This window comes from Mustela erminea, chromosome 14 (assembly GCF_009829155.1).
Source record: "Mustela erminea isolate mMusErm1 chromosome 14, mMusErm1.Pri, whole genome shotgun sequence".
NCBI lineage: Eukaryota > Metazoa > Chordata > Mammalia > Carnivora > Mustelidae > Mustela > Mustela erminea.
In genome coordinates, this window is record NC_045627.1 from 18,944,594 (window position 1) to 18,956,764 (window position 12,171).

Sequence of the window (12,171 nt, forward strand, 5' to 3'; positions counted from 1 at the left end):
TCTTTTGGCCTCTTTTCTCTCGTATGGCCTCTTCCTTCCAGTATATTCTCTACCATGACCCTGTGCTTTGAATTTCCTGCAGAGGAACAGAGATCCTCTGCTCCAGCAGTATGCAGAGTAGGGGCATGGACTGCTAGAAAGGAAAGCAACCATCGGACTTCCTTAGTTTTAGCTCTTAAACTTGGAGAATCCAGAGGCTAAGATTCATGGGGTGATCAACAATTATGTTAACTATTCTCATAGTAGGAGCTGCTGTTTGTTGAGTGGTTGCTTTGTGTCAAGCACTATGGTCAAGAGCCTACTTCCTTTTCCTCCTTAATTCTCATAAAACTTCTATAAATATAGGTGCTGGTCTTAGTACCATTTTCCAGATATAGAACCCGAGACTCTGAGGTTCCAAAGGAATCGTCCTTGGTCATTGGACATGGTTTGCCTTTGGCTGGCACCCTGTTCCTACATGGGTATCAATAAGGAAAAAGAGCCTGCCTCCTTCCTTGTGATAATTGATGTCTTGTAGAAGATGGAGGCTTGTGGTTGAGAAAATACAGATTCTAACTTCATATTGAATATGCATGAGAGAGCATCAGACCCTGAGTCAGAGGACCTGAGCTGGGCACCGGCTTCATCTCGTACTGTCCCTGAAATTGTAGTTCCATCACTTCTCTGGGCTTCGGTTTTATTATATGTAAAACTGAAGAGATGAGAGTCCCCCAACTCTAGGATCTCGGGGGAGTCAGCAGCCAGTCTCTTGACTAAGTACTTTCCTAGCACTCATGCCTGTGACTTCTGTGGCTTCTGTCGCCTTGGCCACCCTGGCTGTTGTCTGGGATGGAAACAAACAAGCAAATAACAAGCATAGGTAACATATCTCAGTATATAAATAGAACCAAAGCTATATGCCAGCAATTAGTCTAAATTTATTGTTCAAAACAACCCTCGGGAGTAGAGTATTATCACCTCTATTTTATAGATGGGAATAAACGGGGTAGAACAGGGTAAGTGACTTGCTCAGCTAGTACAGCTAGTAAGTGGTAGAATTAGTTTTCAGACCCAGGCTGGTTCTGGTACTTGCTCGTGTAGTCTCTGTGCCATTCTGCCTCCCTTGATACTGTGTGTGTGTGTGTGTGTGTGTGTGGTCACATAGGACATGTGTGTGTATATGCACATACGCAGATGGTGATAGGAGTAAAATAAGGTGGCACTATGCCGAGCAGACAGTGGTCTAGTGGGCATTCCAAATAAAAGACTTGAGAACGGAGAAGAGGGGGCAGCATAGAGATAGTGGGGATGGCATCCCTGGACACAAGGGTTGGGCTGCCTCAGAGTGTGACGGAAACAAACCAACTCAGAAGGGAGCTGTGGGGCTTGGATGGTGGAGCAAAGAGGAGGAAGGTCTCTGGATGGAGAGAAGGGTGGAGACCAGTCCCTGGAGGCTAGGTTTAGCAGGCTGTGCGCCAGGAACCTGGCACCTGGTTTGTTTGGCTGGAGGAGAAGAGCAGGGCGAGTGAGTACAGAGCCGTGGGTTTGATGAGGAATGGCTTGTGCTGAGAAGTTGAAGGACGTTTAACTCAGGCTTTGATTATTAGTCAGAAGGATCTCCAGTTCAAGAGAAAGACCCTCCTTAGGATTATTATCTACAAAAAGTCCCTGAGATATGCCTTACCATATATTTTAGTTTGTGTTTATATATTTTTTTAAACATTTTATTTATTTGTGGGAGAGCATGAGTGGGGTGGGAGTAGGGGCTGAGGGAGAGAAAGAAGCAGACTCCCCGCCGAGCAGGGAGCCCGATGTGGTGCTTGATCCCAGGACCCTGAGATCATGATCTGAGCCGAAGGCAGATGCTTAACCCACTGAGACACCCAGGCACCCCTTTACCATGTATTTTAAATATAAGAGAATATATAGATTTTTTCCTTAGGAACCTCAAACTATGTGTTCTAATTGATGCCAATAAGTAAGTAGACTGAGACGTTATCCCTTACATTCAGATTCAGGTTTCCCGTCCACCCAGAGCTCCCCGACCACCGTGGGCTCCACAGCCAGTCAAGGCCCGGCACACACCAATGGCGCTACGATCACGCAGGCCCCTCCCGTGGTTAGCACTCCAGAGCCTCCTCTCTTCCAGAACTTCAGTGGCTACCATATTGGTGTTGGGCGAGCCGACTGCACAGGACAAGTAGCAGATATCAACTTGGTAGGTCAATCATGGGCTCCTCAGGGAGGATGAAACGGGTAACAATATTCCTTGCATCCTATACTTATTCCAGATAATTTCATCATCATCATCATCATCATCATCATCTTCTTCTTCTCACTTTTTCCTTGACGTCACTGCCGTCTAACACTGCGAATATTGTACTATAACGAGGGGCCATGTGTTCAATGGCATCTCCTTTGTAAAGTCGACTGGCCATTTTTTTATGAATGGCAGGGGCAGGGCTGGCACATTCACATACCACGGGGCACCGCAGATGACGGAAGCAGGCCAGCGTAAGCGGATAAGTGTCTAGTGAATCCTCAGTTTGGGGGGCAGTGGGAAGTGGGGGGTACAGCTGAAAAGTGCATGGCTTTAGCAATTGTTGCCATGTAGGGCTGCCCTATCTTAAAGGTTTTTCAAGAGAAGCGGGTCATCTCTGGATCAGAGACTAAGGATCGAAACCTCTCAGTTGGGAAATAAAGGCAACTCTAGTTCAAACTGGAAACCTAGTGTGGGCCAGCACTGCGTAAGCCAAGGAAAAGGCTTCTGTGGGTCTGGTGTGGCCTTTTGGCTGGTGGACTGCAACTTCTTGATTGTGATGATGGGTGTATTCATTCACAGCTTCCATAGGAAGACAGAGCATGGCGTTGTTTGATGAGGTTTTTTCTTGTTCCTACCCAATAATCTTTAGATTCTAGGAGTTGTTTCCCATTGTCTGTTCTGAGAAATAGCTCTGGAATGAGAGCCCGAAGTGCCACTACTCCTGTGAGGGGTAAAGCAAGCAGTAGAGGGAGCATGCTGAAGACTTCATGGATAGGCTTTAGGACGTGGTGAGAAGGGGGGTTTGCGATGGGTACATTTGGACTGACTTAACTGAGGGATGGCCAACAAGGTAAAAGCCAGCATGAGGTACCCTCAGTGAAGACTATTTAATCACAATGAAACCATTTTCTTAAGAAAAAGAAAGAAAGAACACCACACACCAAACAGCCAAAGGAAGGGAACCTTCAGTCTTCAGGACATTCTGGGAATGTAGAATGATGGTAGGGGAACTACTTCCTTCCGTAGTATCTCAGGCAGGAGAAAAGAATTGAAAACCCTGGAAGGTCACTGACATGGTAACAGAATTCCAGAGCCAAGCCAACCCCTTCCTTGCCCATAGGCCTATGAATGTCTCCTGCCAAACTGATGGTTACTTTGCATTTTCCCACACAGAAGAGTAAAGTCTCTCTTACGGTGTTGGCTTTATTCTTGAAAACACATATTATTATCCCAGGCAGAATCACAGTGTCCCGTGGACTGTGTTGTACTTCATCTTTCCTAAGTGGTCTCATCCTGTGTGGTTGTACCTGGCTCTGGTGGTGGGGGAGTGAGGCAGAGCAGCTCTGACTTCTCTCTCTTCCTCTCTAGATGGGCTACAGTAAGACTGGCCAGAACGCACGCGGCATCCTCACCAGGCTGTACAGTCGAGCTTTCGTCATCGCAGAGCCAGATGGGTTAAATCGAATGGTGTTTGTCAGCATCGACATAGGCATGGTATCCCAACGCCTCAGGCTGGAGGTAAGTGGCTGAGGTGATGACGAAAGGACATGTTTAAAAGAAAAGCTCTGAGTGGATGTGACAGGAGCTAAGCCCTCCTGGCTTCTCATCCGGTGAGTTTCTACTCTGCGGAAGCCTTCGGACTATCAGCCTGCGAACAATTCCGTTCTCCGCCACCTTGGTCAAACTTGCAAACTTGACAATGACGGCTCATCATCGCTGTTACTGTGTTTTGCAAGCTTATTATGTTTGAGGCAACCTTCACATCCATTCTCTTATTTAACCCTCCTTGTTAGAAGTCAGAGAGCTCCGACTCCAACTCAGTAATCCTTCCCTCAAGTTTTTAGACAATTGAGATGCAAGAGGCCAGATGAGAAGTAATATACAACATTGAAATGAGGTTGGCCATAAATGGCTGGAGTTGGGTGAGAGGGAGATGGGGGGTCTCATTATGCGATTCCGATGATTTTTGTACATGTTTTAAAATTTCCGTAACAAGTTGTAAAAAGAATACAATGTTAGCTTTCTTACTCTTTAAGCTCTATTGTAGACAATGGTGGGCTCTTTTGTGATTGTCCCAGAATTGAGACCATATTACCCCGTCTGTGGAGAAGGTTGGGTTTAGCAGAAGGTGCCCGTGGGTCCTGGGCAGGCAGCAGTAAGATGCGCAGAGGGACAGGGATACATAGGGTGATGGGTACGGCCTTCCAGCTCTATTTTTCTAAGCCAGGTTCTTGGCCTTGACACAGTTGTATTGTCTGCATGGGATCAGGTCACAGGAAGAGAACGTGCTCTTTCAATGTCTGCTCCCATACCGATGAAGGTGACCAAGAAGGGAGTCCGGAGCACCCAGGAATGTGAGCATTAAATGTCACTATTCGGGGTCACATTCTGTTAGCCTCTCTTAAACAATGTTCCTCCTGTGTCATGAAGCGGCCAGTAACAAGGATGACAAGGGGAGGCCTCGGAGCATTTCTCCGATGTCGCCTCCCCCATGATTGACACCCAAGGAGCAGGGGCCACAAGTTCTCCCCACTCCTACACTTACAACAAAACCATGAGATGTGTTTTTGTTATCCCCACTTTATGGATAAAATAATGGAGTCTTAGAAGAGGTGAGGAACTTTCCCAAATTCACACAGTCAGCGAATGGTAGAGCTGGGTTTTGAACACATGTATGCCTGGTACCAGAGCCCTCATGGGTGGGTTCTTAAAAGTGACATTATTCTATTATTGTGGAGGAAAAAAATGCTTTGACCACCTGCTTTTTGCACGGTACTTTGCTGGTCACTTAAGGGAGCACATAACCTGAGTTGTAATCCACATTTCCTATGAGCTCACTACCTAGTTGTGGAGAGAAGGAAGGGCTGTAGTAGAAAACACACTCTCTGTAACTCACTGGAGTAACGTACGGTGGTGTGTTCGTTATCTATTACTGAGTAACAGATAGCCCCAGAATACAATGGCTTAAAACAATAGACATAATTGCACCTTTTCTTGGTCGGGAAATCAGGATTGGCTTAGATGTGTGGTTCTGGCTTAGGGTGTCTTGGAATCAAGGTGTTGACAAAGGCTGCAGTCATTGGAAGCCTTGACTAATCCACCTCTAAGATGATTCCCTTGCATGGCTGCCGCCCAAAGGCCTCTATTCCCCACTTTCTGTATCGTCACAGCCCAGAGCAGCTGCTCTCCCCAGAGTCACTACCTCAGGGGGAAGCCACAGTGCTCCTCTTAACCTGGGTCAGAAGTTGCACTTCTAGCCCATTCTGTCCATTGGAAGTAAGTCACCAAGTCACACTGAGGGAGGGCAAAGAAAGCAAAGTGTCCCCTCCCGAAAGAGAGGGCTGGCAAGGGATTTGTGGACACACAGTGGTTTAAAACCACCACAAGGGGACTGGGAAGCAGGGAATAATCTCATGGCGGACATGACATGTGAATGGGCAGGATTTTATTTTATTTCAATTCCAGAATAGTTAACAGTATTGTTATATTATTTTCAGGAGTAAAAATACAGTGCTTCCACAGCTCTGCACATGACTCAGTGTGCACCATAGTGAGCGGGCTGCGCGTGGCCTTGGCCTAGGTCACCCCTCCCGCTGTGGGAACTCTCTGTTTGCTCTCTATAGTTAGGTGTCTGTTTTTTGGTTTGTCCTTTTTTTCCCCAGTGTGTGTTTGTTTTGTTTCTTCCATTTCACCCATGAATGAACTCATGTGGTACTCCTCTTTCTCTGACTGACTCATTCCACTGAGCATTATGCCTTCTAGATCTGTCCGTGTTGTTGCTGATGGCAAGATGGCATTTTCTTATGGAATATTTTATATATAAAGCAATATAGATGTATATATATATGCATCTAATGGTGTATTATGCCATATATATAATGGAATATTGTATATATTATATACATATGTATATATGTACACCACATCTTCTTTATCTGAATGGGAAGAATTTTAAATGGCTAACATGGGGAGAGAGAGCTATCAAATGGAGAGACGGTGTGACAACACGGAGACACAGGGAGGAATGTAGACTGTCTTTTGCAGGGACAGGGATTGCTGCCATTAGGACACATGTGGGCACGTAATGGGGAATACACCTGGAAGGTATGCTGCTCATAATTGTAGAGGGCCTGGGATGCCAGCTTATTTTGACTCCGGTAAGCACTGGGGATTCTTTGAAAACTTCTGAGTGGAGGAGTAACACGAACCCAATTTTGCTCCAGGATGATGCATCAGGGATGTTTGATGCCAGACTGGGGCAGGAGGTGAGGACACAGATTGGCAGTTTGGTTCCATGAATGCCAAGGCTGTACTGGTGAGGGTCCGCGTGGGAAACTGGCAATCATGCTCCGTGTTTCAAACGCAGGAGATGGAACCCGTGGGAGCTCTCTGGTGCGTCAGAAGGCTGAGCGAACTAGAAAGGGAAACTCGGGTGGCAGGAAGGATTTCAACTCTGCCTGGAAGTTTCTCCTGTGCCACGTGAGGCTGGCACAAAGGTCTTAAATCAATGGGTGGCAGCGAGACTCCATGGCAGTAGGAGGTCACATTAAATGCTAGTGAGATTTGGGAGTGAGTAGAAATAAAAGCTAACACTGGCGTGGTCCCCACGATGAGTCACGCACTGATTACTTCATATGTATGAATGGATTTAATCCTCCAAACATCCAAAGGAGGGAGGTGCTATCATTATGTCATTGGACGGATTGGGAAAGCGAGCTGCAGGGGATGGAGTGACCCATGCACAAGCAGCCAGCTAGGAAGTGGCTGGGCAGGGTACACCCACGGCCTCTGGACGTCAGCACCCACACTCGCTACCACTACGCTTCCTGCTTTCCTGGAGCGTCGGCCATGCTTCTCACGGGGAAACGGTGGGGTCATGAGAAGAAACAGGAGACTCAGAGGTGGACTTTTGGGGGTGGTATCCGAAGGTGGACAGTTGGTTTGCAGAGGCTGTGAAGTCAGCAGTCCACCCAGCGTTTGTCCAGCTCTTCTGATTTCTACTTCCCCGTGCGGTCTGAGACCCAACCGGGAAGGCCTTACAATGAACCCACTTCTCTCACCCAGATGAACCCAAGGTCAGGTGTGAAAAATAAACGTAGTGAAACAGGTGCTCTTAGGCTGCTTTAGAACATCTGGTTTTAGGCAGCTTCTCAGTCTCAGCTGTAAGGATTGATGAAATTTCCAGCGTGGAATGAAGGTGCGGGAAGATCCCTGAGCAGTGAGGCAGGACAGGAGAACAGAGCGGCTTGCCAGATCTTTCCATGGCAGGAACTCAGGTGTATCGGTATTAGGAAACTGAACACAGAGGGGGTGAGCTGTAGACCCTCGGGCAACTTCTTCACTCTGTTCAAACCCTCTCCTCTCCTGAGGTAGGGAACTTACTAATTATAATGGTTACCCGCAGGCATTGTCATTAGATGATTGAGTTTTTCTTCCCTTCTTCTTGAAGTCCCATGTGTTGGACTTCATATTGGAGAGTGTAGTTTAGGATGCAATGGCTGTGAGCTGTTTGTAGTCTTTTTTTTTTTTTTTTAAACATGAGAGCCATAATTTCTCTTTTTAAAAAGATTTTATTTATTTATTTAACAGAGAGATAGATCACAAGTAGGCAGAGAGGCAGGCAGAGAGAGAGGGAGCCAGGCTCCCCACTGAGCAGAGAGTTTGATGTGGGGCTTGATCCCAGGACCCTGAGATCATGACCTGAGCTAAAGGCAGAGGCTTAACCCAGTGAACCACCCAGGCACCCCGAGAGCCATAATTTCCATCTGCTTAAAGGCTTGATTCCTGAGAGAATAAGGAGATGTACACTCCTGATGCTGATCCTAACATCATAGTTCTCTGGGAATAAAAATGGGTGTAGTACCAGGCTTGTAGTGAGTTTTGTGGTACCCCCTCAGTGACCTTTCCACCCACTCCCAACAGACACTTCTTCCTTGTGAGTGTCGTCATCACTCTGTGGAAGAAAGTAAAAGAGGGACGAAACATGTGGGCTGGAGTTAGGTTCCACAGAAGCGACATGGAAACTTCTTGGGATGGAGAATGTGGGCTACTTGGTCAGAGAGAGTTAGTCTGGTCATGTCCTATTTCCTCTCCACATTGGCTTGCAATAACCTAGCAATCAGTGTTTGGGGCCTGGATTGGTTCACAAGGCAGGATGGGTCGTAAGGTCTTTGTCATTCAGTGGCCACACGGGTAGATGAGGGTGTGTAACTCTTCACCTAAAACAGAAGAGGTTGGATGGATGCGTTTATGTGTGTTGGGTATACGATACCAAAGTTCCCGCTATGCCCTTTTGTTCCGGGGTGTTGTTGGAACTGGCTTGGGCCAGCTCATGAGGGCTGACTGTTAAATGTTCAGGAACTTGCTAAGCTTGTTGTTAGATTTTGGTAGCTTGAAATGGACTGTGGTGGGGGTATTTATACGTCAGAAACCGGTGAACAATTCGAAGGGGGGTGCTTTTATTTCTGTCTGTGTGACAGCTTCTCAGCACACCGCCGTCTGTGCCATTCTCGAGGTAGACAGGATTGCGAGTCAGAAAAGGCCTTCTTGTTTTGCTAAGCCAGATTTGGATTCAGAATCCTTCTCAACAAATTGCGTCTGAGAGAAGCTACCAGTAAGTAGAACTGGGTCCGCAAGTAAGTGGTACTCACCGTCCCTGCCAGAGGGGAGACTTCATCACTGTGCCTGGTATTAGGTGATAGTGTCCTACGTCGAGGAAGGTTGGTTTGGGTTTGACACTTAAAAAAATTTTTTTGTTTATTTATTTATTTGAGAGAAAGCGAGTGCACAGGGGCAGGGGCAGAGGGAGAATATCTTCAAGCAGACTCCCTGCTGAGTGTGGAGCCCAACCAGGGGCTCGATCTCAGGACCCTGAGATCATGACCTGAGCCGAAACCAAGAGTTGGACACTGAACTGACAGGTGCCCCGTGAGATCATTTTAATGATTTTTGGCCTAAAAAAAAGTCAGAACATCTTCCCCAGGGAAGCCACGATAATACCAACTTTCAGATTGGAGCTGATGAAAGCAGAGTCAGAAACAGGTGCCCGGCACCATTAGGGATTTCTCTCCATTGTTTTCTCGATGTGTCTATGCCCCATAAGCACACGTTATCACACATGATGAGATGTTCATGAGCTGATGGGTTCAGCGCGCACTTCCGGGTCTCTCTGTGTGCGTTATCTCCTGCTCCACAATGAGTCATCTGGAAAACTCAGGGGCCTAAACCCACACTTGTCCTGTCCTTTCTGTGGCTCCAGAATCCCAGGGGGCCAGGCTGGGTGATTCCAGCTGAGGTGAGAACAGCTGTCCCACACCTTCCTGCTGTGTCGTGAGGTGGGACTCCCGGGCTGCCTGAGGCTGCGGGTGTTGGAAGGCTTCCTGAGCTTCCCTCAGACCAGTAGGTGTGACCCCATGTGTCTGGTGTGGAGTTCTTCATTTTGGTCCAGGGGGAAGTAAAGAGGCCTGGACACACTCCGTTCATGCTCTGTTCACTTCTCCCTGTGCATTGCCTGACCAGCTCAGGCTCTTCATTTTAAGCCTCTGATGGAAGATAACGTCTTTGAAAGGTAGTTTTCCTCGCTGACACCCGTCACTCTCTCTTTCCCTTCCCAGAAACATGTTTCCTCACGGCACTCACCCCTGCATGATCTAATGTAATAAGACACACTTCTCTGCTCGTTTCTCTCCCATTAAGAAAAAAAGCTTGGTCAGGGTAGGAACCTCACCTATCCCTAGTGCTCAGACGCTATCCCAGTGCTTGGACGCTAACACTACGTGTGGAATAATGAATAGGAAAGTGCACTCTTTCTTTCGAGACACAGATCTGGATTGTGGCCCTGCTCCTTATGAGAGCATTGGGCACGGTATTTATCTTCTGGACGCTTATGTGTTCTCAGCTGGAAGCTTAAAAATACCTACCTGTTGGGGTTGTTACAAAGATTCTAAAACAACGTAATGTGTGTGATACCCAACCCGGTGCTTGCACAGAGCGAGGAGCCGTGAAACGTCTGTCGTGGCAGGGACCCTTGGTGTTGACGTTGTTACCATGGCAACGCACTCCTCCCTAGAGGAAAGGGCCTCCCGCCAGGGATGTCATTGGTAGGGACTGGCGATGAGCCTCTCCCGAGCCTTTTCCATAGTGAGCTGTTCTGTTATCCCTCTACTTAGTTCTAATTTTTTTTTTTCTTTTCTCCTGTAGGTCCTGAACAGATTGCAGAGTAAATACGGCTCCCTGTACAGAAGGGACAATGTCGTCCTGAGCGGCACTCACACTCACTCGGGGCCAGCGGGGTTTTTCCAGTACACTGTATTTGTCATCGCCAGCGAAGGGTTCAGCAATCGAACTTTTGAATACATGGTCACTGGCATTGTGAAGGTAGGCACAGAGGGTGCAGGAGTGGTTTGCTGTGATACGGAGAGAGTCCTTCTAGGATCTCGGGCTGCGCATCTTTGCTCCTACCTCGTCCCGGTTCCTGACTCCCATGTAGCTTCTGGTCTCCCAGGCACCGACCGATGGAGAGAGGACAGTTCTCTGCAGGAAGCCTCATGCCGTTGTCTAAAGGGATGGTCATAACCTTTGTAACGCAGAGGGCCCCATGCGGTCTGTTCTCTGTGCTAAGTCACACGGAAAGGAGCCCATCAAGGAACCTAAAGTAATTACGAGTAATTGTAATCTTGCCTCCTATTTCCCAGACAGCATGACGGGGGATCCTATTTCCACGCACACCCTCAGTGCTCACCCACATCCTCAATGGTCGCTGCCGATGACATGGTGCTCCCAGAACGCCCAGACCCCCTGCTGCTGTTGCTGGCTTGGGTGCCTCTTTCTCCTCTCTCCCCAGCTCTCACACAGGAGCCTTTCTAGTGTGCTCTTCACGCTTTCGCCTTTGAAATGTAGTCTCTCTCTACTTTTTCTCAGGAAGCTACTCTCTAAGCCTGGCAATCTAGTCGGCAAAAGCAGATATGTCTTTTTTTTTTTTTTTTTAAGATTTTATTTATCTAATTGAGAGAGTGAGAGTATGAGAGAGAGAGAAAGAGAGAGAGATCATGAGCAGGGGGAAATGGGTAGAGGGAAAAGCAGAGCAGGGAGCCCAATGTGGGACTTGATCCCAGGACCCTGCAATCACCTGAGCCGAAGGTGGACGCTGAACTGACTGAGCCATCCAGGCACCCCCAGACATGTCTTTACAGCAATGTTTTCTAGATTCTGCCCCACAGTTCATGACTGGCTGCGTGAAATCAATTTCGTGGGTTGCAATATTACGACCTGAGATCAGAGATCAGATCAGAGAGTATCATGGTGCCAAACACATCATAAGGATGTAGTTCATCTTGTGGATGTCTGTTTTAGGACGCACATGTTGAGGGATATTAAGCTGTGATGAAGAATATATTGCTTATTGTGGTTTTGAGTTAGAAAAGTTCCAAAAAACTTTGCCTCAGAGAGTGGGGTGGATGGAGTAGGTATAGAGGGGAAACGCCTACATGTTACCAATTCTGGTCCAGTGCTGGGGGAGTCGCTCCCTGTTTGGACCCCTGAACCTGAGGACAGTGCCTAACACGGGCGCCCCAGGACACTCGGGTTCCCATCGGTGTGAGCTCCTAAGTTCCCAACAATTCTGTGTCTCAGCCCCGAGGCCAACTGTGCACCCCGAGTGACCAACCCTCCCTAGCTGGGGCAGCTTGGAGACCAAGAAAACTGTCCACAGCACCCTTCTCTTTGTATTGACTAAGTCTGTACCCCACCAGGATTTCTAAATTCACAACTCACTTGCACTCTCTCTCTTTAACCCACAGAGCATTGAGATGGCGCACAGAAATATGAAACCAGGCAAAATCTTTATCAACAAAGGAATTGTGGAAGGTGCCCAGATCAACCGAAGCCCTTCTTCCTATCTTCAGAATCCTGAGTCAGAGCGAGCCAGGTGA

General features: G+C 47.7%; 1 protein-coding gene across 4 annotated transcripts in view; it reads left to right on the forward strand.

Annotated features, from left to right (window-relative positions):
• Positions 1-12,171, forward strand: part of ASAH2 (N-acylsphingosine amidohydrolase 2) — a 94,448-nt gene that overhangs the window by 30,992 nt on the left and 51,285 nt on the right. For 3 of the 4 annotated variants that reach the window (XM_032313539.1, XM_032313540.1, XM_032313541.1), the window contains exons 3-6: positions 1,992-2,197; positions 3,611-3,760; positions 10,442-10,618; positions 12,040-12,167. In XM_032313539.1, the coding sequence (XP_032169430.1) occupies positions 1,992-2,197; positions 3,611-3,760; positions 10,442-10,618; positions 12,040-12,167 (661 nt within the window). Of the gene's footprint in view, positions 1-1,991; positions 2,198-3,610; positions 3,761-10,317; positions 10,342-10,441; positions 10,619-12,039; positions 12,168-12,171 lie in introns of those variants that run through there. The other variant, XM_032313542.1, reaches the window with a different exon arrangement.